Raw genomic sequence first — 23,223 nt, forward strand, 5'->3', positions numbered from 1 at the left:
GTCTCACCGTGGGAGGGACCGCAGTTTTTGTTTTTTTTTTTTTTTTTTTTTTGTTTTGTTTTTTTAAAGATTTTATTTATTTATTTGACAGAGAGAGATCACAAGTAGATTAAAGAGACAGGTAGAGAGAGGGAGAGAGGAGGAAGCAGGTTCCCTGCTGAGCAGAGAGCCCAATGCGGGACTCGATCCCAGGACCCTGAGATCATGACCTGAGCCGAAGGCAGCGGCTTAACCCACTGAGCCACCCAGGTGCCCTGTTTTGTTTTGTTTTTAATATTTTATTTATTTATTTGACAGAGAGATCACAAGTAGGCAGAGAGGCAGGCAGAGAGAGGGAGAAACAAGCTCCCCACTGAGCAGAGAGCCCGATGCAGGACTTGATCCCAGGACCCTGAGATCATGACCTGAGCTGAAGGCAGAGGCTTAAACCACTGAGCCACCCAGGCGCCCCGGGACCGCAGTTTACATAGCCTTTCCACTGTCGATGGACACTCCGTTGGGTCTGGTTTCTCTTTCTCACAAGAATGGGACCATAAATGTCTTTGTGCCTCCCGTCACGGACACGCGGCCCCGGTGGCATGCGGGCTCACGGGCCAAGTTCAAGCTGGCCAGAGCCATCCCTGCACCCTGCCTTGCGATTCTCCCGAGTTTCACCACCCAGACCAGCTGCCCTCTCCCTCCCTGGGCTCTCCAGGCAGGGGCTGGTTTGGGGGAGTCAGCGGGGAGTACAGACAGAGCTGCTGAAGGAAACTGGCAAGCCATGTGGCCAAGGCGGGGTCTGTGCATGTCGTCCTTGTCTGACTGCCCTCCAGTTCTTCTTTGGTTTTTATTTTAAGCTAATACACATTTATCATAACACCGGTTAAGAGAACTCAGATCTCTATCCCTCTCACCCACATTCCTGCCTTGCTGCATACTTGTTTTTCCTGTTCTGAGTTCCTTTTGGTCTCTGTCCGCACGCACACGTACTTACCCAGAGCTGCACTCGCACACGGCGCTGGATATTCGCTACTTTCTATTTAACCGCATTCTACAAACTGTTTCCTCCTTGCTGTAGTCCCCGCCATGGGATCACGCGTGTTGCCCGGCCATGCGCCCTCACCTGCTTTTCCTGCTGAGGGGCTGCTTTTCCTCCATTTCTCTCTTCCAGCTCCCAGCAGTCTTTGCGTGACGACTCCCAGCCCCCTCAGATCCTATCGCCGTCTAGAAGCAGAGAAAGAAAGCTCTCGGGGTGACAGCCTGCCCAGCTCCCGTCCCGCTGCCCTGAGCTTCCCGGCCCCAGGCCCCTACCACCGCCACCTCCTTCAAAAGCTTCTCTTCCCCGCCACAGTAGAAAAGCAGCCAAACTCAATGTAGGACAGGCTCAGGACACACGGCTTTGGGATTGTTTTAAAGACTCACAGATAGCTTCCTCCCGGGAGGAAACCGTTTGGAGCAGGCTTTGAGGCCTTGCTCTTTCTTTGCGGGTTTTGAGGGAGACTGTGAAGGGGACGTGTAGGCGCTGCTCGTGGGCCAGCCCGGCTGCCCAGGGCCGAGGGCTTGAGGCAGAAGCTTTCTCTAGAAGCTGGGGCGTGTTATGTTCTTCCTCCGCCCTGCCTTAAGCTTGGGATGGCGTAAGTAAATGGACACCAGCCCCATGCGTGCTAGATGTCACAGAGTTCCCGGAGTCCTCAGCGGTGTCGTTGACCTTCTCTCTGCATTCTCTCTGCATTCTCTTTGTTCAGCTAACTGCCTCCAGCCAGCCCGGAGATTGCTGTTGATCTCACTAGGCTATGGCACCAGTGTTCCTTACCTCTGCCTTCCCAGGGGCCAAATAATCAACCCAGGGACAACCAAAACTAGCACTAAGGAACCACTTTATAGAAGAGCTAGTGCTCATGGGTCATACTCATTGTACGGCAGTTTCTCCGCTCTCGGCGTTTTACACTTACCCTCTTGTTGGCTGCTCACAACACCCAGCGAGAGGAGGAGACGGTCTCCACCCCCTGTGACAGCTGTGGAAATGAGGCTCCAGGAAGTTTAAGTGGGTGGCCTGGATCTTCCTTAGAATTCTCCCTGTGCTTTCCCTCAGCCATCCTGGCCAGCCCAGCTGGGAGCCGACGAGCTCCAGCAGAGATGAGGTGCTCCTTCTGCATTCCCTTCAGAGAAGCCCCTCGCTGGCATGGAAGTTATTTCGTACAGAGGCATCGATTAGAAATTTTCCATTCCCTTTCAGTTTCCCATTAGAGGCTTTGCCCTATTTTCTTCTTAGAGGTCTCTGCCTGGGGGAACCTGCTTCAGGCGAGGGGAGTGGGGATGGCTTGCTGCGGGGAGGAGAGGGAAGAGGGGATGGCAGCCCCAGCCTCCCTCTGTAGCCTTAAGGAGGAAGTAGAGAAAGCTGTGGATGCTGGGGCTGGGGTTGTTGGGGGGCGGGGGTTCCCCACCTGCAGTGGCCAGGTAGAAAAACAACAGGCAGACCAGGGCTCCTGTCTCAGTGTGGCCACTTGTGGCCTGATGACCTTAGGTGGGTGACCTAAGGGCTGGGAGAGCCAAGGCCCCAGGCGGTGCTGTTCTTCGGTAGAATCAGCTGAGGATGCCTCAGCAGCCAGCTGGGGGCTCCCATGTCCTTGTCCTGCTGGTCCCCAACAGCAAGGACTTCAGAGTCTATAGTTAACGGTAACCGAGAAGGCCCCTTAGAAACTAGGAGTCCCTTGGAGAAACTGAGGCACCACACCAGGAGGTGGGTTTCTTTGCCTTCAGGTTTTACTTTTCTTCGCGTCTCTGTACTTTGCCTCTGTGTTCTTCACAGACCAACTGAGCATCCCACGTCTGGACTGCAAACAGGCCAGCTGCTCTGTCTAATCACAGCAGGAGGCAGGCCCCGGTTCAGCCCAGCACTTGTCATTGCCAAGAACTTTACCAAAGCATATTTGAGATGGGGTATGGCTACGGGAGGCATTCATCAACAGCCGGCTGGCCTGTCGCGGTGTCTGCGTCCATCCCTCAGGACGCGACGTCCACCCATCCTCGGGGATGGGGAGCCCAGACTCTGGAGGCTGACCTGCAGCTGTAAGGATGGAACTGGAAACACCCCAGATCTCTTGTGTGCTCTGCGTGACACACAACTCAGGAGGCCTGGCCAGTCCTGAGAATGTCCCAGAAGCCCCCAGGAGCCCCTGCTGCGTGCGTCTGTACGTGATACAGTGGGAATGGCAGTTCTCCATTTCTCTGTGGACCCGTTCTCCGACACGCCAAGCCACTTCTTCTAATAGGTGTGAACATAATGGACTTGTTTAAGTCCTTTTGAAGTCAGGCCCACTGCTGCCTGCCTGTTGAGCCAACAGCCGCACCAGGTTACAAAACACTGGGGCCATATTTCTGGTCCCTCGACGGCTGTTGCCCCTTCTTCCCCCCACAGAGAAGTAAAATGTCAGCGGAGCAAATTACTCACTGAATACTTCGGAATCTATAAATATTAAATTGTTATGGCTGTCACTGGCCCAGATAAAATTAAAGCTCTGGTCAGCTCCAGAGGAGAGGTGGCTGGTTGGGGGCGGGGTGGGGGTGGGGGAAGGGAGCTGCTGTCAGTGGAGAGAGAAGTGTCTCCAAAAGGACAGAGCCATGGCTGTGGTTGGTAGGGGGTACCCTGGATGGAGGAGAGGCAGCGGGCAATGGGGTACAAAGAGCCAGGAGGTAGAAATCCCAAATGCGACCATAACAGGATGGGGTTTTCTCTGGTTTCTCACTTGAGGCTTGATGGTTGGGAAAGTGTGTGGTTTGCTGGGAGTCTTGTGTCCCATTTCTTACTCCAGCCCAGGACCCTCTCCAGGCAGCAGGGCTGGAGATGGGGGTGGGGTCGCGGACTCCCTGGCAGCCAGCTGTCCCCTGTTGTGTGCAGCCCCTGCCCCAGGCTCCCGGCCCTCACACTGGCTAGCTGGCAAGTACGCGGCATGGGCGTGCGTTTTCACACCCTTTGCTTGGGTTTTCGGTCCCCTGCAGGTGGCAGGGGTATCTTCTTTGGGATCTCCTGAGGATTTATTGCGTGTTTCTGTACGCCAAGACCCGGTGCTAGGTTCTTTCAGCGCACTACCTTGTCGATCTTTACAAAGTGCGAGAAGAAGGGAACTGTTGTCCATTTCCCACACTGCAGTGGGGGACACTGACACCATGAGGCCAGGAGAGGGGAAGGGAGTTGCCAGCTTCCTTGAGGAAGTCGCAAGGGAGTCCTGTGGCTGTTCAGCGACTGAGCCTGGAACCCGCCCCAGCACTTCCCCACTCTCAATTGAGCTCTCTCTCCCTTGCAGGCATCCCCACCCTCATCGTGCTGGACCCCCAGGGGGAGGTGATCACGCGGCAGGGGCGAGTGGAGGTGCTGAATGATGAGGACTGCAGGGAGTTCCCGTGGCACCCCAAGCCTGTGCTGGAGCTCTCCGACTCCAATGCTGTGCAGCTCAACGAGGGCCCCTGCCTCGTCCTGTTCGTAGGTAGGAAGCCTGGTAGGAGTCCCAGGGTGGGTTGGACTCAAAGGATCTCACATTTGGGGGAGTGTCTGTCCCTGCAGCTTCTTTCTGTCACCAACAATGCCAAGCCTGGGCTTTTGTCTCTCCCAGCAGCCTTGCTTTTGACCCCAATGATTTATTCATGGCTTTGCCCCTGCGGGAGGGGTTCTGGGAGCTGACTCTGTGCTTTCCTTCCTAGACTGCCGGCTGGGAAGAATAGGTCAGGCTGGAGCCCGGCCCCCACGACCAGACCCATTGTTGGAAGGAAGCCGGCTGCGGCAGCTGGGCAGCTGCAGGCTGGGCCCCCTTGGGCGAAGGCCCCACCCCCACCCTAGCCGCAGGGCCGCATCTCAGGCCAGGTGTCCCTCTCAGTCGCCCCACTCTCTGTTCAGTGGGGGGCTGTTCTGCGGGGCAGGAAGACACCAGAACATTCACTCCAGGCTCCCTGTAGCCCTGTGGGATGACCCCTGTTCCTTTTGCAAAGGAGCGACTGCTGGCTGGCCACCTCACCTTCTGCCTTGGGACATGTTACTCAGCTCCATCTCAAAATAATTTGGAGTCCTAGGATCCATGGCTGAGATGCTGCGAAACCCATTCAGTTGATGGGGTGGGTAGGGGAGGTGTTCTGGAAGTCGGGTGTGGAAGCCTGCAAACTGACTTGAAGGCTGGTCGCTGTGCTTAGAAAAAAGAGGTCTCCTGGGGAAGGATGGTCTTGGGGAATCCTTGTCCTCGGGGCTTTGCTGCCTGCTGCTGGCTCACACACCCACATCCCAGGGCCTCTGGGAATCGTTCTGAACTGAGGGACAGTTGCATCTCACAGGCCCTCTCTAGATGTCGGTTAGGAAGTCCCAGAGAGGCAAAGTGAGTTCCCAGCATCACAGAGCGGGTTGGACGTGGGTCAGGAATAGGTCCTGCCACGTCTGCACGCTGTGGGCCCCTGGGGCAGTGTGGCATTCCTGGGTGAAAATCCTGCTGCCTGCCTCCCCTTCCCTGCTTTGCCGCTCAGGGAGTTGTCTTGTTCTGGGTTACAAGGTCCTACGGAAGTGAGCCCCAGGGCGCCTCGGAGTTGCTCCCCCACTGCTCTTTCACTGGAGGCCGGGGGCTCTGGGGCATCCAGGGAAGGCAGTCCATCCTCTCCCTGATGAGTCCAGCCAGCCATGAAGTTGGTTTTCCAGGAGTCCCAGTGCCTCCCCCTTGCCACAAAGCTGCAGACTGGACTGCAGTCCGGACCCCCTCCTCAGTGCCCCAGCTACCACCCCTTCTGCCAACTTCAGTAGGAGGTCAGATCTGAGGTCATTCTGTGGTTCTGTGATTGAGAGAAAAACTACAAGGACCTCAGGTCCTGGCTTCGGGGAAGCTCGGCTTCCAAGGCCAGTTTGTGATGAATTCGGTGGAAAGAATAGCGGTGTCTGGGGTGTCAGTGAGTTGTTCCTGCGGGAGCGCAGTCCAGTGGTGCGCATGCGCCGCGGACACCCCACACCCCCCCAGCCCCGTGTACCCTGGAGGCGAGGTCTGTGTCCCAGGTGAAATGTTGCTTCCGTGCAGGGGCTGCCCAAATGGGCATTTCAGGCCCGGACCCAGCTCCCTCAGGGGGCGCCACTCCATCTGTTCCACAAACCAGTGCTTCTCGTGTCTCTCCCCATTACAGATTCTGAGGATGATGGGGAGTCTGAGGCAGCCAAGCAGCTGATCCAGCCAATAGCCGAGAAGATCATTGCCAAGTACAAAGCCAAAGAAGAGGAGGCCCCACTTCTGTTCTTTGTGGCGGGGGAGGTGAGTGCCGCCGGGGCCTGGCCCGCGGGATGCTCAGCAGGCCAACTTTTGGGAAGTGCGTGATGCAGCTCTAGGGGATGTTAGATGGAACCCCATGATCTGGGATGAAGAACGCACAGACAGATGTGGCATGAAAAAGTGTGTCGTCCCATATGGAAAACCATTTCCTGTGGCTGCTGTACCTTCTTCCCTTGTTTGCCACTCAGCAGCCTGGGAGCTGCAGGGGCACCCTCTCGGGAAAGGGCTGCTCCCCAGGCTGCTAGGAAGAGTGGCAGCCACAAAGATGGTCAGCGGCACTCCCTCCGTCCTGGCTGGGTCCAAACCAGGCCCGGAATGCTTTACAAAGTGTCTGCGTGGCCAGTCTCTGGGCCCTGGCCTGTAGAGTGGGCGCTTCCCATGGCTGGCAATACCCACGACTCAGACCTGTATTTCCCCAGCCCCCCGGGGCGGGTGCTGAGGCTGGACACTGCTGCTGTCCCAATCTCTTATCGCCTTGTCTCTTGAGGGCCTCCAGTGGGGACAGACTGCGCAGAGGACTTCTTACAGGGCGAGAAGGCCAGGTGCTGAGCTGGGCCAGCTCCCGCAGGGGGCCAGAGCCTCTATCCTGGCGACGCAGGAGTCCCTGTAAGATGGCTGTCGCTGCTCTGACTCGGTCCCCATCCCCAGGCAGCCCGTCCACGCATGCTCCACCATCTCCCCCCGCCCCACCCCAGCGCTGGCCCAAACCTGGTGATGGACAAACACCCTTTCGGAACTCCCCTGCCTTCTTTCTGCCCATCTGCATCCCCAGTGGGTCGGAGCCCGGCACTCATTTCACGCCGTGCTGTTGGGGTCTCCCGAGAGCCCACATGGGCAGACACCCCGAACCACCACCCATTCATCACCGTTTCAATAGCCACCCCTGCTCAGCCCTGCCGGGCCCCTCGCAGGCAGCTAAATTCCCCCCTGCTCTGCTGCTGGGTGGAGGGAACAAAGCCGGTTCACAGGGCCCTGCCTTGGGGCGACACAAGCCCCCTCCACACAAAGCACAAGTGGAGGCTGCTCTGGATGCATTAAACTCCAACCCCTTTCAGAGGGCTGAGAGGAGAGATGGCGCACAACAGACCGGCGGAGCCAGGGGGCAGGGGTGGGGCTGGGGAGCTCTAGTGAGTGCATTAGGCATGTGACTGAAAAGCCGCACTTGGGTCTTCTGTGTACCAGGCAGCTAGCTTGATGGGCACCATCCCGTGTTCCTCCCCACCGCCCCACCCCCCGGACCGGAACAGCGTCATTATGTTTCACAGATGAGCAGAGCCAGGCTTGGAGGGCGCCCGCCGGGCATGCGCACTTGCTGGCTCGCACCTAACCCCGTGCGAGTCGTTCTGGAATGCATTTTACAGGGGACAAGGCCTGGGCTCACAGAAGTGACTTTTCAGGGCCACACATCTTTAAGTGGGTTGTGCAGAAGACAGCGTGAGGTCAGTGGGACTCCGTGAGGCAGTGTTCTCACTCCTGTCCACATGGTCCTGCAGGTGGCCAGGCCCCGAGGGCAGGATGCCTGCGCCAGGACAGGCGAGGGTCTGACGGAATCCTCTGCTGTCCAGAGCCCCACCTGGCCATCCTGTCCTTGCTGTGCACTTCACCTGGGCTCCTGACCTTGCAGCTCTCTTAGTCCCGTTCCCTGGCCCTCCATGCTCACAAGCCAGGCGGCATGGAAAGGGCTGGGTGGGGTGCTGGGTCATCAGGCACTGACGGGGCACCTCTGAGCCAGGACTCTGACCCTCTCCCACTCCTCTTGGAGCTAAGGGCGTTTGTCGTGCTCTGAGGGCAGAAGTCATCCCACTGAAGCCTTAGTAGACGTTAAAATTCATCTCCCCGTGGTTTCCTCTGAGGGAGAGGGGAGGGGCTACAGCACTGTGCTCGGCTTGGCCCAGACCTCCTAATGGGAGTTTGGTGGACCGTCATCTTCCAGGAGTCTCCCCTCTGCTTATCCTGGAGATGGTTGATGAACCCACACAGAGGGCCTACGGGGCGGCTGGGGGTGGGGTGGTGGTCAACAGGAACAGAGATGCTGAGTCACCGGGCATTGCTGGAAGTGTGTGCCATTTCTAATCATTTCCTAAAGATCTGCCCTTTGAGAAAGGAATGGTTTTTGTCTGAGAAACCAGTGAGTGGTAAATTTTGTGCCTCCTGCTCGCCAGCATTTAAGGCCAGGACTGCCCCGAGCCCTTCCTGTGCAGAGGGACCTGGGCCTTCCTCCACTTCAGAAGGCTATGTGTGCTGTTTTATAGGGAGATGGCCTCAGCACGGGGGTGTGGAGTCCGTTTCCTGCTCTCTACCAAATGAGCGGTGGTCTGAGATGTTTGCTCCCTTACAAATTCTGGGTTTGCTTTTGTACTCGATAAGGGAAATTCACCTGGACAGTCCAGTCCGTGGGACTGTATGGTCGGTACAGGCTCCTGTATAAGCTTCATGAACCCTGTCTTCTGAACTGGCCGTGCAGCTCCTGCCCCCCTAAACCTCAGGGGTGGGATGGGGACAGTGAGCCATTTCTGTTCACATCATTCCAGAGTTGGAAGTCCAGATTGGCCTCAGATACCCAGAGTGGGGCTGCAGATAATTGAAGAGATAATGGCAAAAGGAAGTCATTAAAGGACAACACATTTTTAGCAAGCAAGCAGAGGTTGCTTCTGTGCTAATGAAGAAGGAGGACTTGTCTGGTGGTCTGGGGAGATGCAGAGTATTCTCCAAGGCAGGGTCGAGTCCACTGCTCCCTGTTCTCCGAGAGCCCATCCTTCCCGGGGACCACCCACTCTTCAGGACACTGGAGGGGCAGCTTTCCCTGCCATCTGGGGGGGATGCTACAGGGGACTCTCTACCCTCTTTCTCAAAGACTTACTGGTTTTCTCTCCCTCTGGTCACTTCCAGGATGACATGACTGACTCCCTGCGTGATTACACCAACCTGCCCGAGGCTGCCCCTTTGCTCACCATTCTGGACATGTCGGCCCGGGCCAAGTACGTGATGGACGTGGAAGAGATCACCCCCGCCATTGTGGAGGCCTTTGTGAATGACTTCCTAGCAGAAAAGCTCAAACCAGAGCCCATCTAAGGGGGCTCCAGCCTCAGGAGACGTTATTTAAAAACTCAGTCTTCTCCTCTTCCTTCTCCCCCTCCTCCCCTCCACCCTTGGACTTTTCCGGCGTGTCCCGAATCACACAGCCCAAGTGTCCAACCTCTCTGTGGTGCCTTGTTTTCTGCATTAACTCCTCAGCTAGCACCCCAAGGTGCACCTCCTCTCCACAGCAGAGGAGCCCCGCCGTGGCTGGAGACTCTGCTTGGGGTCCACGGGGCTGGCAGAACCCGGCCAGAACCAGGACGGCGGCCTGCTCCCGGTCACTAGCTCTCGGTGAAGTAGTTGCCGGGTGGTCTTGTGCCAAGTGAACATGGAGGGACAGCACACTGGAGCTCTGGTCCCACCCCTGGTGTCTGCACGCTCACGCAGGGCCCAGCACAGCTCCGTGAGGGAAAGGGAGCTGCTGACGAGAACCTCCTTTCTCCTAAGTGACTTCGTCTCTCTTGGTGTGAGGGGAAAACACCAGCTTGGCAGTCGGTTCTTGGGCCAGGGGATCTCCAGATCTCAGAGGAAGCTCGTGTTCTTTCTCGGGGAGAAAAAGCGTAGCTCTGGTAGTGATTCATGTAGTGATGGCTTTCGCTGAGCTCCTACCACGTGATAAGAACGAGCTTCTCGTTTTTTCCTTACATCTTTCTTCCTGGATCTTACCTCTCCAAGTTTCTGCCTTCTCATACGAACAGCCTCTATGGTCTTGGAGTTTTGTTAATAAATGCCCCCCTCTTGGACAGCTTCCCGGGAGGCACCCAGCCCTGTGTCCTTAGAGGAGCCCCACCTCACTGGCACAGACCTCGACTCAGCCCAGCTCGGGGCCTGGGGCCGCTGTAGCTCTGCCGAGGTGCCTGTGTCCGCCTTTGGTTACCCGTCATCCCTCTTTTCTTTTCAAAGCAGAACTAAAAAGAGACAAGAAATTACCAGAAGCCTAGCTTTTTTTTCTAAGAACCCGCACAAAGAGCTATGTCCACTAAAAGTGGGCCTTGGATGCACGTGGCTAGGCTCAGGTAGCTTGGCTCCCACAGAAGGAAGTTAACAGCTGTGTCCTTGGCACTTGGGGTGGAGGGCTTCGCCTAGGGGTTCACAGGGTTTGGGCCTCTCTCAACCAGGCGTTAGGGTCCTTCATGCGATCACAGGCCTTACCCTTGGCTCCACGCGTCCCCCAGATCCCCGTCAGCTGTTGGCAGCGCTGCTCCTTGCTGACTTGATTGTTGACGCGTAGTTCGGAGGTTCGGAGTTAGCTGGTAATCAGACAGTCACTTGTCACAAGCCTGAAATGCATCCGCCTAGTGAGAAATAAAGCAGGCATCTCTGGACATTATCCACAACTTGGCCCTTCCTGTGCTTTGTAACAAAAATCTTTTTGTTCGTGGTGCTGGGCTCTGGGGAGGGGCGGGGGACATACAAGATCCTCTTGACTTTCTTTGGAGGCGGTGTCTCAGAATTGTCAAGAACTGGTCATCTGAGGCCGAGGAGCTCCTTTGGCTTAGCGGACCACAGGCAGATCCCTGCTGGAGCTCTGGCTGCCGTCTCTTCTGGGTCCGCTCGGCACTGGCAGAGGGTGGATTCCCCGATCACAGGCCTCCTTGTGGACACTGGTGCTCATTCCCTCCCCACAGGGGAGCACGTGCTCTGAAGCCCGAGGCCAGTTGCTGAAACAGGAACCCCGCGCAGGTCTCCCTGTGAAGAATGGGCAACCCTAGCTCTAGCCTGGGCTAGGGACTTCTCTGGGAACCCTGCCTGTTCTCTGGGAACTCTCCTCTGGGAGTGTGGCGGATGCAAGGACGAGGTGAGCTCCCCTCACTTGGAAGATGGAGTTCTCTGGATTTCTGCCTGTGTCCTGTATCATGATAGCCCGGGAAGAGAAGTCTCTTCTCTTCTGGTACAGAAGGAACCTAGTCCTGTGAGGGGTCCCTGTAAGTCTCTGCAGCAGACAAATTAGGTCATCTTTGATTCTTCTAGGGCCTTACAGGGCTGACTGAACTACTTGCCTGTAAGGGCCACTGAACCCTTGTCACCAGATTTCCCCTTTTAGAGCGGCATGTGGGTTGAGATCAGTGGGAAGGTTTACGACAAGAAAGCTCTGGGTATATATGGCGGCTCTGAGCGCAAGCGCTGGGGCAAGACTACTTCGCCGATGCCAGCAAAACCCCGTCTCATTAGGGCCAGAAGTCCTCAAGGTTCTTGATGCAGACGATGTGGGTGGCTTCCCAAGTCCCACTAAGCAGCTCCAAGATACCTTAATTCTTGTCACTAATTGGAAGCAGGTTAAAACCCCGGCTGTGATCTATTCAAGGGCTTCAGTCAGCAGCGAGGGAAACCGTGCCTGGAGGCAGGAAGGTGGGCGGGAAAGATGCCATCCTGGGGTTCCAGATCTTGTGCTCGCCACAATGACCTCCATATCCTGTTCTACCCGTTTTCACAACAGAGATGAGACTTTTTTTTTTTTTTTAACGTGTCCCCAACAATAAAGATCCGGTTAAGAGAAAGGGAGTGTGTTTGGAATTGGTACATAGTGGGCAGCGCTAAATGCCAGGGCGCAACGGAAGCTTCCTTTCTGGGAGCGAGGTGGCTGCCTGCTTCCCCCCCACCCGGACCCACCCACCATCGCCAAGCGTGTCCTCAAATGCAGTGGCTCTTGCTTACCCAAGCACAGGGAGCTGGTACTGTCTTTGGCATCAGCCAAGCTTCAAGTGGTAATTTTCAGCCAGACTTTGTTTTTGCCTCTTGCCTAATTAAAGACACAAAAAAAGCTGTTCTCTCCTCCTGCTGCCTTGTTCTGGGGTAGCAAATGGAACTCTGCAGCGATCTAGAGACAGAATCATGGTCCCAGATCAGATCAGCGGGACCTAGACAGGTGTCAGCTTAGAGAGAATACCAAGTGTTCGTGCGTGTGTGTGTGTGCGCGCGCACGCACCTGCACATGTGCAGAGACTTGGCTCGTAGCTCCGGGAGGGATCTGAGTGGGCACCTGGCCCAGCCCTCTCCGGACACACAGATGTGTCTACATCCTGATTGTAAGCCATCTCCCTGGGCCAGGCTGGGGAGGCTGGTGCTTGCCCCATAGGATTAGAACATGGCCTCATGTGGATGGTGGGGAGCTTCCACAGTGGCCCTCTGTGGCTCCTCTGGGTGGTGCCGTGTGAACAGAGAACTGACCCTGAGGCCCACAGTTAGGGATCTTTCAACTTCCCTGAAGCATCCTTTTTTTTTTTAAAGATTTTATTTATTTGACATCATAAGTAGTCGGAGAGGCAGGCAGAAAGAAGTGGGGGAGCAGGCTCCCTGAGCAGAGAGCCCGATGTGGGGCTTGATCCCAGGACCCTGAGATCATGACCTGAGCCAAAGGCAGAGGCTTAACCCACTGAGCCACCCAGGCTCCCTCTTTGCTGACTCCATGGCTTATATCCAAGCAGGTCGCCCAAGGGAGAATTCTTTGTTGACAGATGGCTGTTGCTTATTAGCTTCATTCTTGATTGTTCAATGTTAGTAAATGGTGCAGAGGATATATTTTCTGGGAAGCAGAGGGCAGTTTGCAGGAAAATTTTATGTTGGGTCTACTTTATGGCTGGGATTTTTCCGTCTAGTGGGGGAACTATAGCATTAGGATGTCCTGGGTATGCCTCAAATGTGAAAGATGAAGAAAATCTGCTTTGTTTAAGGTACAATGTGTTCCAGCCTCTTGGGGGTTTGGAACACTTCCCAAGCCAGGAAGTGTGTGGTTGTAGTTGGGTAGGACTTGTTCTGAAGGACTGCTGGACTTCTGTTAATAACCTACCAACTCATGGAAGCCTGTCGGCCAGTGTGTAGCCCAAAGGAGGCAGGCAGCCCCAAGTCCAGATTCCTGGGTGCTCGTGCCTCACACAAGCCCGTCACCCACACTGGCTAGAACTAGGATTCAGTAGGAGGCATGATGTTGGGACCCAGGGCTAAAAAGGAAATCTTTGGGCATCACAGGATGTGGAAGGAAGTCCCCAACGAGTCAGGAGCCACTATGCCTCCCGGTCTGCGGTCAGTATGCACCCCGCGCTCCCCACCCCAACACACATACATACCTCCCATCACAGAGGTGAGAGGGAAGCTGGGAGGCCAGAGCCTGCTGCAACCCCGTCCCCTCCCCAACCTTATTCCCTTCTTGCATACTGAGTGCAGCAGCTTTGAGGAGGGCCCTCCAAACAGGCGGCTCCAGCTGAAGGTAGCTTCCTTACAATACAACAAATGTAGTAGGACGAGAACCGGTGCCATCCGCAACAGATTCCCACTCGGTTACGCCTGGCCCCTGAGCGTTGGCCTTGGCCAAGGCTTCCTGAGTCCAGCCAGGGCGGTACAGCTTGCTCCGTCTCAGCTGCACCGACAAAACAGGGCGACCTCGTTCAGACTTTCAGTCGCCCACAGCAATAAAGAGCTCATCCGTGCACTTGGCTTCTAGCTCATTCCCTCTGTGTGTTCACTGATGGAAGACAGAATGTAAGTTCCTGGAGCTTAAAGATGCCTACGTGAGTTTCCTAAAATCGTTTTAAGTGAGCCAGCCAGATCTGCTCCCGGGGACGGGTGGGGTGAGGGGCTGGGCCCCAGGATTGTGGGGAGGGAGGGACATCTGGGCCCTACAGCACAGCTGGTGGCTTTCAGCACTAGTCACAGGACCCCCGGTGAGGTGCTGCTGCTGGGGCCTTTGAAGGGCAAGATGTCCAAAGTAGAGCTAAAGGCAGCTCAGCCTGGAGGGGTGCAGTAGGTGTTCCCATTAACCTTGGGGCAAGGGGTAGCAGGTCACAGGTGAAACTGATAGAAACCTGTCCCCAGAGGTCTGCTCACTCTCTGGGCCGTAAGGACAGGATTCTCATAGCAAGCTGGCCGGTGAGGCTGGGGGGCTGGGAAAGGGCTCTGCAGCTCTTCCTGCCCCGAAGCTCCAAACCAGGGTGAGGGTTCCCAAGGGGAGTTGCAGGCGTCCGGGGACAGCAGCATTTGCCCAGAGCTGCCTTCCCAGACGTTCCACTCCAGGGAAGGAGTTGGCCCGCTTTTTCTTGCTGCAGCCACTTCCCACCTCTGATTTCTCCTGAGTGTTTGGTCCGCCGTCTACCTAGGCCTCAGATTCTGCTGAGAACCAGAAGCTGGATGTTTCTCCACCTTCTGCCCCTCTGAACACAAGAACACAGGCCTGCTCTCTGTGCAGAGAGGCCAGACTCCAGCATTTCCAACAACTTGAATCCAGGAAACTCCTGTCCTCTCCTTCAGGGCTGGGAGTGGCTTTGAAGCACGGCTGCCACCTCGTGGCAAAAATCACCCACAGCGCTCGCTCCGCACAAAGGCTAGGAGCCTGGGGACAACAGTGTCTCTGAGCCCGTGCTTGTCACGTACTGCTCATTTTTTATTCTGATTTCCTGGGGAAGCGGCAAAAAAACAAATGTTGGCCTTAAGATGGAAAAGAATGTAAGAGAGCAATTTTCCATCATCGTTCAAAAAACACTCTGCCACCTCCTGCTTCCCCTGTAGTCATTTTGAAGAAAGGAAAGCGCGCCCTCTGCTCTGCTGACTGATCATCACAAATATGCAGGAAGTCACAAGTCAGGGTACATGAGCCACTGACTGCAAAGTGAATGGGATGTAAATCTCTTTCACCTGATGTGACAAAATAGGCTGAGAGTTACGGGATAGGTATACTTTTTAGTTTTGTTTTTACTGGAACAAGGCATAGGGTTTGTTGCTCTTTCATTGATCTTTATTTTGTAACAAGAATCAGCAGGAACAAATAATCCAGGACAAAGCTGCAGGAGACCGGTTTCATGCTAGAAAGGCATGAACTTCCTGTTCGTGACCTCTGCTTTCTTAGTACTTTTCCAAGGTGTTGAGAACAAATGTCAACAGACTCCAGTGGTAGAGGTCCCGGCGCTGCCTCCCAGATTCCGCCCGCTGGTGGGCCAGGCAGTACAGCTCTCTGAAGCTAGAGGGCCAGGCCCCAGCCTTGGTGGGCTCGGCACAGCACAAAGGCTGTGGGTTCTCTGACCTTCTAAGAGCTGACAGGGCATGGAGGGGCTCAAGAACAATGTGCGGGCCACAGGCACGGAACATCTGCATGAGGTCCCGGGCAGCCTAGATCACAGTGCGGCCCCAGAGCGGGGAGTCCAGGCCATCCGCCTGGGAGAGACTGTTCCTGCCAAAACCGCTCCCCTCAAACATATCCCACTCTGCCACCAGTTGGGACACAAGTCATGCTCGATCTCTGGGTTCTCTCAAGAGGAAATTTTGTTAGGGAGCAGGGGGATAGCTCAGGAAGAATTCTCATCCTTGTTGTTCTTGAGGATAAGCAGAGACCCATGGAAATTCTTACTTTTCTGGTAACCATATAATAGCACCTTGCCTACCGCTTGCCTCCTGGATGTGGCCTGGGAAGCCACAAGTTACTGCCTCTATCTCCTAACAATGCAGGAGGGACTGGGACCCCCACATCAAGGACTGACTTCCAGGTTCCCTCTCAGTGGTTAACTCCTGTCCCTGCTTGAGTGTTCCGCCTTCACACGCAGTTGTCTCTTCCCTTCAAAAAGCAGGATGCTCGCAGCCATAGCCGAGTTCAGGCTGTCCACACCAGGCACGACGGGGATCAGCAGCCGCTTGCCCCCGGTGCTCTCGGCCAACTGCAGGGACTCCAGGCTCAAGCCGTGGGTCTCCCCACCTATCACCACAGCTGCTGGTGCCTCTGTCCAGTCCAAGTCATAGTTCTGGACCTCAAGTTCAGGGAGCCAGGCTTTACCGGCTCCAGGTTCTAGATCGTCTTCCTCCTCCTCCACCTCCTCCTCATACTTGTGCAACCTCGAAAGTCGTCGCTCACATACCCAGCCATGGTCACTGGCTTTATTAGACAGCTGGGCCTGGGCATGAAGGCCACAGTTGTCAGCCACGTAGACCCGGGTGTTGGTGGGCAGGTAGTTGGGCAAGGTTTCCCAGTCCAGATTATTGATGATGGGCATCTGGAAGTGTGCACCCATTGCTGCCCGTAGCACTTTGGGCTCCCAGGCATCCACACAGCCTAGAAAAGACAGAATTCAATGAGGATTATAAATCCTCCCAGACAAGGGGACTTCGGAGTAAATCAGATTAATTCTGGATCAGGAAAGAAAGCAAAAAATTTTCTACTGTAGCCTTCTTGAGAGCTGGGACCTCTGCCTCCCCAATTATGGCAGCATCCAGCAAAGAGACCACAGGATGAATTCCTGCTAGTGCTGAAACAGACTTTTTTCCTCCCTTCAACAGGACCATCCACCTGGGCCAGACACTGTACAGGAGATGCAAAGAGCATTAAAGTCCCCAACCTCGAGTGGCAGAGTGTGCAATGGTGTTGGGACAATATCTGAACACGACTACAAGATCAGTAATTGACGTAAAAGCAGCATGAACAGGGTGACAGAAAACCCTGGTACAAAGTGGAGTGATCAGGAAAAACATGCCACGGAACAGGACCCTGAGCTGGATGTGGAAGGATAGGAGGAAGCTGTCAAAGGAAGGTGGGGGGGTGGGTGGGGGGGAGGTGATAGAGAACGCCACAGCCCAGACCCTGTAAGGAAGGTGATCTGGCCAGTAATGGGTGGGGTGCAGTGGGAGATGAGACAGGAAGCAGGCAAGAACCAATTTAAAGGAGGGTGGGTAGCCACGCTGAGGAAGTCTGGGATTTTTTCCATTAGACAACATAATCAGGTGGAAGGATTTTAAGCAAAGTAGTGACAGAATCTGGTTTATGCATTAGAAAGGCCCATTTGGCTTCAATGTTGAATCTGCACCAGGGCAGCGAAGCCACTAGAGAGGGGGAAAATTGATGGGAACCATTACAGTAATCCAGGGAGAGCCAAGGCAACAGCCTTCTCCTACATACACCCGCACGCCCTCTCACAACATAGTAACAAAGCTAAAGGAAGTCTTTGTAGAATTGCTAAGCCCAGGGTGTCTGGGTGGCTCAGTGGGTTAAATAAAGCCTCTGCCTTCGGCTCAGGTCATGATCCCAGGACCCTGGGATCGAACCCCACATCGGGCTCTCTGCTCAGCGGGGAGCCTGCCTCTCTGCCTGCTTGTGATCGCTGTCAAATAAATAAAAACTTAAAATAAATAAATAAATAAATAAAAAGAATTGCTAAGCCCAGCCACTTGCACGCACTCTTTCCCAGGACTGCAGGCCAGGGGTCCGCCCTCCCCGAACTCATGAGCACAACTCTCTGCATTCTAAGTTACTGCAAAAATTAACCCAACTTCAGGAAAGAGTTAAGTAGGCAAAGCAAATTTTAAAAAGAGAACAGAACCCTGCCCACACATTGCACCAATGGGCTTCCCCCAACCCCACAAGGACCCAAAGATGGGAGGTGGGCTCTCTGTCAAGAAGCTGGAGGTGAGGGAGGGACAGAGGAGGGGCCGAGACCATGAGGGGAGCCATCCAGTCTGACCCCTCTCCCGTGAGGAGTAAGGGACAAGAGGAGATTTCCCCCCTCGCCCTCATGCCCTCCATCCTGGGCACCACACCAAGTGTTCCCTGCTCTTTCCCCACCTCCTCTCTACGCACCACCACCATCAATGTGGAAACCGCCTGCCTGCAATATAGAGGTACACTTTCAAAACCACACCAGCTCTTGGGGGTGGCTAAGCAGGGTACCGATGATGGAACCCCAGACCTAGCTCTCATGCTGGTATCCCTGCATCTACTCCATCTATTCCAACAACGTGGGACAGGGACAAAGGGTTGAAAGGAGCCACTGAGGCAAGTCTCAGCAGTGGGTGTCATTACTAGTTTACCATGAATGATCCTCCTCCTCCCACCCTCCCCACAAGTTGTAAGAAGCAGTTTTTAGGTATGTCCCAGGTGTTAGGTGAGTCTCTTTAGAACCAAGCCTGCTCATCTCATTTCTTTTCTTTTTTCTTTTTTTTTTTTTTTTAAGTTTTTATTTATTTGAAAGAGAGCAGGATGGGGGGCGGGCAGAGGGAAGGGGTAGAAGAAGGAAAGCAGACTCCCCACTGAGCAGGGAGCCTGACATGGGGCTGGATCCCAGGACCAAGGGATCATGACCTGAGCCAAGGGCAGATGCTTAACCAACTGACTGAGCGACCCAAGCGCCCCCTACTCATCCCATTTCTGATGACAGGAGAGAAATGTCATGAGGCTAACTTGTGTGGGGGTGTTTGACCCATCCCAAGGCTAAGACAAATGCATCCAAATTTCATAATCACACTCCATCTGCATCATTCCTTTTATAGCATTCAGCAGGTCAAGAGTTAGAAAGGTCTCATATACCCAATATTTTGGGAATTCAAGATCAATACAGGAAGGACTTAAAGTGTTAAAACTGGCATCTATTTCTTCCCCTGACTGATTTTAAGTTCTTTAATAATACAGCAGGTGTCAAAATAATTTTAAAAGGGACGCTTGAGTGGCTCAGTTGGTTAAGCAGCTGCCTTCGGCTCAGGTCATGATCCCAGCGTCCTGGGATCGAGTCCCACATCGGGCTCTTTGCTCGACAGGGAGCCTGCTTCTCCCTCTGCCTCTGCCTGCCACTCTGTCTGCCTGTGCTCACTCTCTCTGACAAATAAATAAATAAAATCTTTAAAAAAAATAATAATTTTAAAAGAGAATCCGCATTTCCTCAAGTACTCAGTGTGTGCCGTGCCAAGCCAAGTGCTGAGAACTCCACGTGCATGCCATCTCAATCTTCAAACAGTCTTACCAGGTAGATTCTACCATGTTACAGAGGAGGAAACCGACACTTAGAATATTGCTCACAGATCTAGCTAATAAGGGGCATATCCAAGACTCAAATCCATGAGTGTCTACCCACAGAGCTGGCTCACTTACAAATGGCCACCCGACCCACCCAGTAACAAGTGCTCTGACCTTTGGTGAGCAATACTTTGCTGCAGCCAGCCCCAGCAGCAGATCTCAGAATTGTCCCCAGGTTCCCAGGGTCACGGAGATTGTCACAAATCAACGATAAGGGCAGCAAGTGGCGAAGCTGAGTCTCTGGGTAGGTCATCTTAACATGGTCAGGTTTGGCAAAAACCCCTGAGGAAACAAAACAGGTGGTTCACTTGCCTGCTGTGACCAAGGAAATTATTTGGCTTTTCATTACTTTATCCATCTTCTTATATTTAGTTACATGAGCAATACAGGAATACATTCTGATTAAAAAAAAAAAAACTCATACAGGGACGCCTGGGTGGCTCAGTGGGTTAAGCCTCTGCCTTCAGCTCAGGTCATGATCTCAGGGTCCTGGGATAGAGCCCCACATCAGGCTCCCTGTTCGGCAGGAAGCCTGCTTCCCCCCCTCTCTCGCTCTGCCTGCCTCTCTGCCTACTTGTGGTCTGTCAAATAAATAAAATCTTTAAAAAAAATTTCATACATACAGTCCTACCAGTGATACCCAGACCCTATAACTGTTTTGCTTTTTTTTAAAGATTTTATTTATTTGACATAAACACAGTGAGAGAGGGAACACAAGCAGGGGGGAGTAGGAAAGGGAAAAGCAGGCTCCCCACTGAGCAGGGAGCCCCATGCGGAGCTTGATCCCGGGACCCAGGGATCATGACCTGAGCTGAAGGCAGACCCTTAACGACTGAGCCACCCAGGCGCACCCCCATAACTGTTTTGGATCAGAGGCTGTATCCCTTCAGAATGTTTCATGCATCTACCTACGTATATATACATCTACCCATAAAAAGGCACTATTTTCTTTTGCATAAAAGATTCACACCCTCTGTTATTCTGTAACGTTATTCAATTCTCTAACATGAGATGTCTTAGAGAACTTCCCACATCGATCCATTTGGAACGACCTTATTTTAACTGCTTCACGTTATTTTGTAACATGAACATCCCAGGTTTATTTAGCTCTTCCCCAACTGACTGCCATTTAGCTTATTTTCCATTTGTCCCTATTATAAACAACCCTGCAGCGAACATCCCTGCATCTCTATGCACATGTCCTAACATTTCCTGTGGAAAAACTCCTGCAAACACAATCAATATATGCTGTGTGTGGGCTCCTAATGTTAACCGAGGCTCCTAAACTGCCCCCCACCCCCCGCCACCATCTATTTACACCAAGAACACAAATACCTACACCTAACCCATCAAAATGAAGGCACCAGGATGATATTGGGCACCTGTCTAAACGTCCTGGCCTTAGGAGCCACAGACAGCTTTAAGACCAGTCAGTGGCGGGGGGGGGGGTTGGGGGGGGGGGCGCCTGGGTGGCTCAGTGGGTTAAAGCCTCTGCCTTCGGCTCAGGTTATGATCTCAGGGTCCTGGGATTGAGCCCCGCATCAGGCTCTCTGCTCAGCGGGGAGCCTGCTTCCTCCTCTCTTTCTGCCTGCCTCTCTGCCTGCTTGTGATCCCTCTCTGTCAAATAAATGGATAAAATCTTTAAAAAAAAAAAAAAAAAAAGACCATTCAGTGGGGCAGGGGCCTCAGGAGTTCTTTAACTTCTACCTGATCAGCTGTAGTGGTAAGAGGTCTCTACCAGAGGCCCTGCTTCTATCACTGGAGTTTAGAGAGGTGCTGGAAGTCTGACAGGCGGTCTTCTCTCTTTCTCCCTTTGCCCGACCCCCCTCCCCGATATAAATAATACATAAGAATAAGCTAAATAATATGTATTTTTCAGAGTCATGAGATGATGAAAGCAGTCATGACACGGAGGGCTACAGAATTCCTGGGTGGGCTGGCCACTGTTAGCACACAGGCCCAAAGTGGCAAGCATAGTGAAAATGAGTGATACCTGCATTGTAGCATAAAGTAAGAAATTAGAAATGTAGCTAACGAGAGCATAAACACTTAGAGTAAGTGAAGGACTCTAGCAGTCCCAAATCCCCACCCTAGGAGAGAGTTCTTCTAAGCGCAGGGTCACAGATCCTTATGACTTATTGGATTACAGAACAAGAGATGGTCCCCAGAATATCCTCTCCCAACTAATAGCTGAACTTTACCACAAGGAAACACACGCACAATGATATGAGAGACCCTGCCCCAACTGCTCCTTACTATCCAAGAGAAAATTCTCCACTTACTGCCATTCAATTATCAGATCTAAGGTATAATTCCAATGTCAAAAAGATATAAAGAATTTAGTTTTGGGGTGCCTGGGTAGCTCAGTGGGTTAAAGCCTCTGCCTTTGGCTCAGGTCATGATCCCAGGGTTCTAGGGTCAAGCCCCACATCGGGCTCTCTGCCTACTTGTGATCTCTGTCAAATAAATAAATAAAATCTTAAAAGAAAAAAAAGAATTTAGTTTTTTCATATTTAGAAAAAATATCTTCCAAGTGCTAACAGACCTCACAGTCTATTAGAATCTTGTTAGAGTCAACCAAATAAAGACACAGTTTCCTGTTCAATGGGCTAAGCAGGGTAATAGCTTGCAGCTTATGCCTCAGTAAGTAAGCTTCTAGAATAACGGGGTCAATGCCAGAGAGGTATCACCACACTGGCAGAAGTCTTGTGCAAATGGAGGGCTAAATATTTCTGTAAACATTTTCTTATGTTTTAGTTAGACATTAAAGGTTGAAGAAATTATCTAAAAAATAGAATGTTTAAGGAAGAGTGGTTATTCCTAGAGACTGTGAAGAACCATAATACAACTGACAAAAAAACCGAGTGCAGTTTCCACTGAAAATACTGTAAGATCCACAGATTTCAGAACTGTATTTTTGGTGGGTGTCTTTTTTTTTTTTTTTTTAAGATTTTATTCATTCATTTGAGAGAGAGAAAGCACAAGCAGGGGGAGTGGGAGAGGGAGAAGCAGATTCCCCGCTGAACTGGGAGCCTGATGTGGGGCTGGATCCCAGGACCTGGAGATCATGACCTGAGCTGGAGGCAGATACTTAACCATCTGAGCCACCCAGGTGCCCCTTTTTCTGGGTGTCTTAAGAAAACATTTTGAATTTGGTTCAAATAAAGTGTGTTGCCCTAAGACAATCATGAATAAGTAATCCCAGATCTCTACTTCTAGTGACACATAGTATAACCACTGACCCATTATTCCTTGTGGTGTTACTAGGTCGGACCAATCCTTGATATCCTCAAATTTCACCTTAATGAGGCTGACACCTTTCAGCTTATCAATGGGTAGCTCCTTTATGTATTCCAGACGGCTAAAGAAGAAAACTTTGGGCACAGCACCAGCCTTGAGAGCATCTGCAATCAGCCTGCGGCCTTCCAGCAGGATCTTTCCTTGCTTTTCCCGAAATGGCCTGGACTTAACTATTGTCATTACACTGCTGTGGGTGGAAACAAAAAAGACGGGTAATTACCAACATCCTTGTTACGGAGACACACCTAGTTCTTAGAGAGATATAAAGACCTTCACAGACATAAACGAATTCCAAAGAAAATACTTATTCTGCCCTCCAAGCATAATAAAAACCAGTGGGTTATACCGGGAGAAGTCCTCCAACGGGAGGAAAGACGTTAAGTTCCCGCTGGCAGGTGGGAAGAGAAAAGGGAATACAAAACAAGTCTCAGGAACACATCACCTCAGCCTTCTGTCCCCGGGTAAAGCCTTATCATAGCGAAGCCCCGACTCTTCCCAGGTGCACGGCGTCTGGGATGGGGACACCTGAAGCGGCTGCTTTGGTCGCTGCTCGTAGGGACTGGCTTCAGCCGCAGCCCTCTGGGGCTGCTTCCTAGGACCGGGTTTCCGTTCCACGACCTGTCCGGATGGAAACACCACCCTCACGGGGCTCCGCCGCAGAGCCCGGACCCAGCGCCGCCCGTCGAGGTCCCAGGTTCGGACCACCCACAGCAGCGGCCGCGTGGCCCACCTCCAGCCCTTTACCCGGGCCGCCATCTTCCCTCGCGCCGTGGGTCGCGCCGCGGAAGCGCGCCGGCGGCGGCCAGTGACGTCACGACC

General features: G+C 53.3%; 2 protein-coding genes across 5 annotated transcripts in view; one reads left to right on the forward strand and one right to left on the reverse strand.

Annotated features, from left to right (window-relative positions):
• NXN (nucleoredoxin) overlaps positions 1-10,677 on the forward strand; it is a 151,032-nt gene extending 140,355 nt beyond the window's left edge. For both annotated transcript variants that reach the window (XM_045984455.1, XM_045984456.1), the window contains exons 6-8: positions 4,284-4,463; positions 6,127-6,251; positions 9,159-10,677. In XM_045984455.1, coding sequence (XP_045840411.1) covers positions 4,284-4,463; positions 6,127-6,251; positions 9,159-9,341 — 488 coding nt within the window. In that variant the 3' untranslated portion in view covers positions 9,342-10,677. The remainder of the gene's footprint in view (positions 1-4,283; positions 4,464-6,126; positions 6,252-9,158) is intronic.
• Positions 10,678-15,050: 4,373 nt separating this feature from the next.
• On the reverse strand, positions 15,051-23,212 carry MRM3 (mitochondrial rRNA methyltransferase 3). 3 transcript variants are annotated; one of them, XM_045984457.1, is made up of 4 exons: positions 22,847-23,212; positions 22,347-22,591; positions 19,219-19,386; positions 15,051-16,377 (listed from the first exon to the last, which is right to left on the reverse strand). In XM_045984457.1, the coding sequence occupies exons 1-4, from the start codon at positions 23,158-23,160 to the stop codon at positions 15,833-15,835; spliced, it is 1,272 nt and encodes a 423-aa protein (XP_045840413.1). In that variant the 5' UTR covers positions 23,161-23,212; the 3' UTR covers positions 15,051-15,832. The 3 variants fall into 3 exon arrangements, with proteins under 3 accessions (XP_045840413.1, XP_045840414.1, XP_045840415.1); XM_045984458.1 differs by lacking the exon at positions 19,219-19,386; XM_045984459.1 differs by lacking the exon at positions 22,847-23,212 and having other exon boundaries at positions 22,405-22,534.
• Positions 23,213-23,223: the final 11 nt, after the last annotated feature.

This window comes from Meles meles, chromosome 18 (assembly GCF_922984935.1).
Source record: "Meles meles chromosome 18, mMelMel3.1 paternal haplotype, whole genome shotgun sequence".
Classification (NCBI taxonomy): Eukaryota; Metazoa; Chordata; class Mammalia; order Carnivora; family Mustelidae; genus Meles; species Meles meles.

What these genes read in the sequence shown, in the direction of transcription:
- MRM3 (XM_045984457.1), bottom strand. Translation starts at nt 23,160, where the DNA reads ATGGCGGCCCGGGTAAAGGGCTGGAGGTGGGCCACGCGGCCGCTGCTG. An exon ending in AACACCACAAGGAATAATGG is followed by an intron (nt 19,387 to 22,346) that starts GTCAGTGGTTAT and finishes TTGTTTCCTCAG; the next exon opens with GGGTTTTTGCCAAACCTGAC. An exon ending in CAAAGTATTGCTCACCAAAG is followed by an intron (nt 16,378 to 19,218) that starts GTCAGAGCACTT and finishes TGTCTTTTCTAG; the next exon opens with GCTGTGTGGATGCCTGGGAG.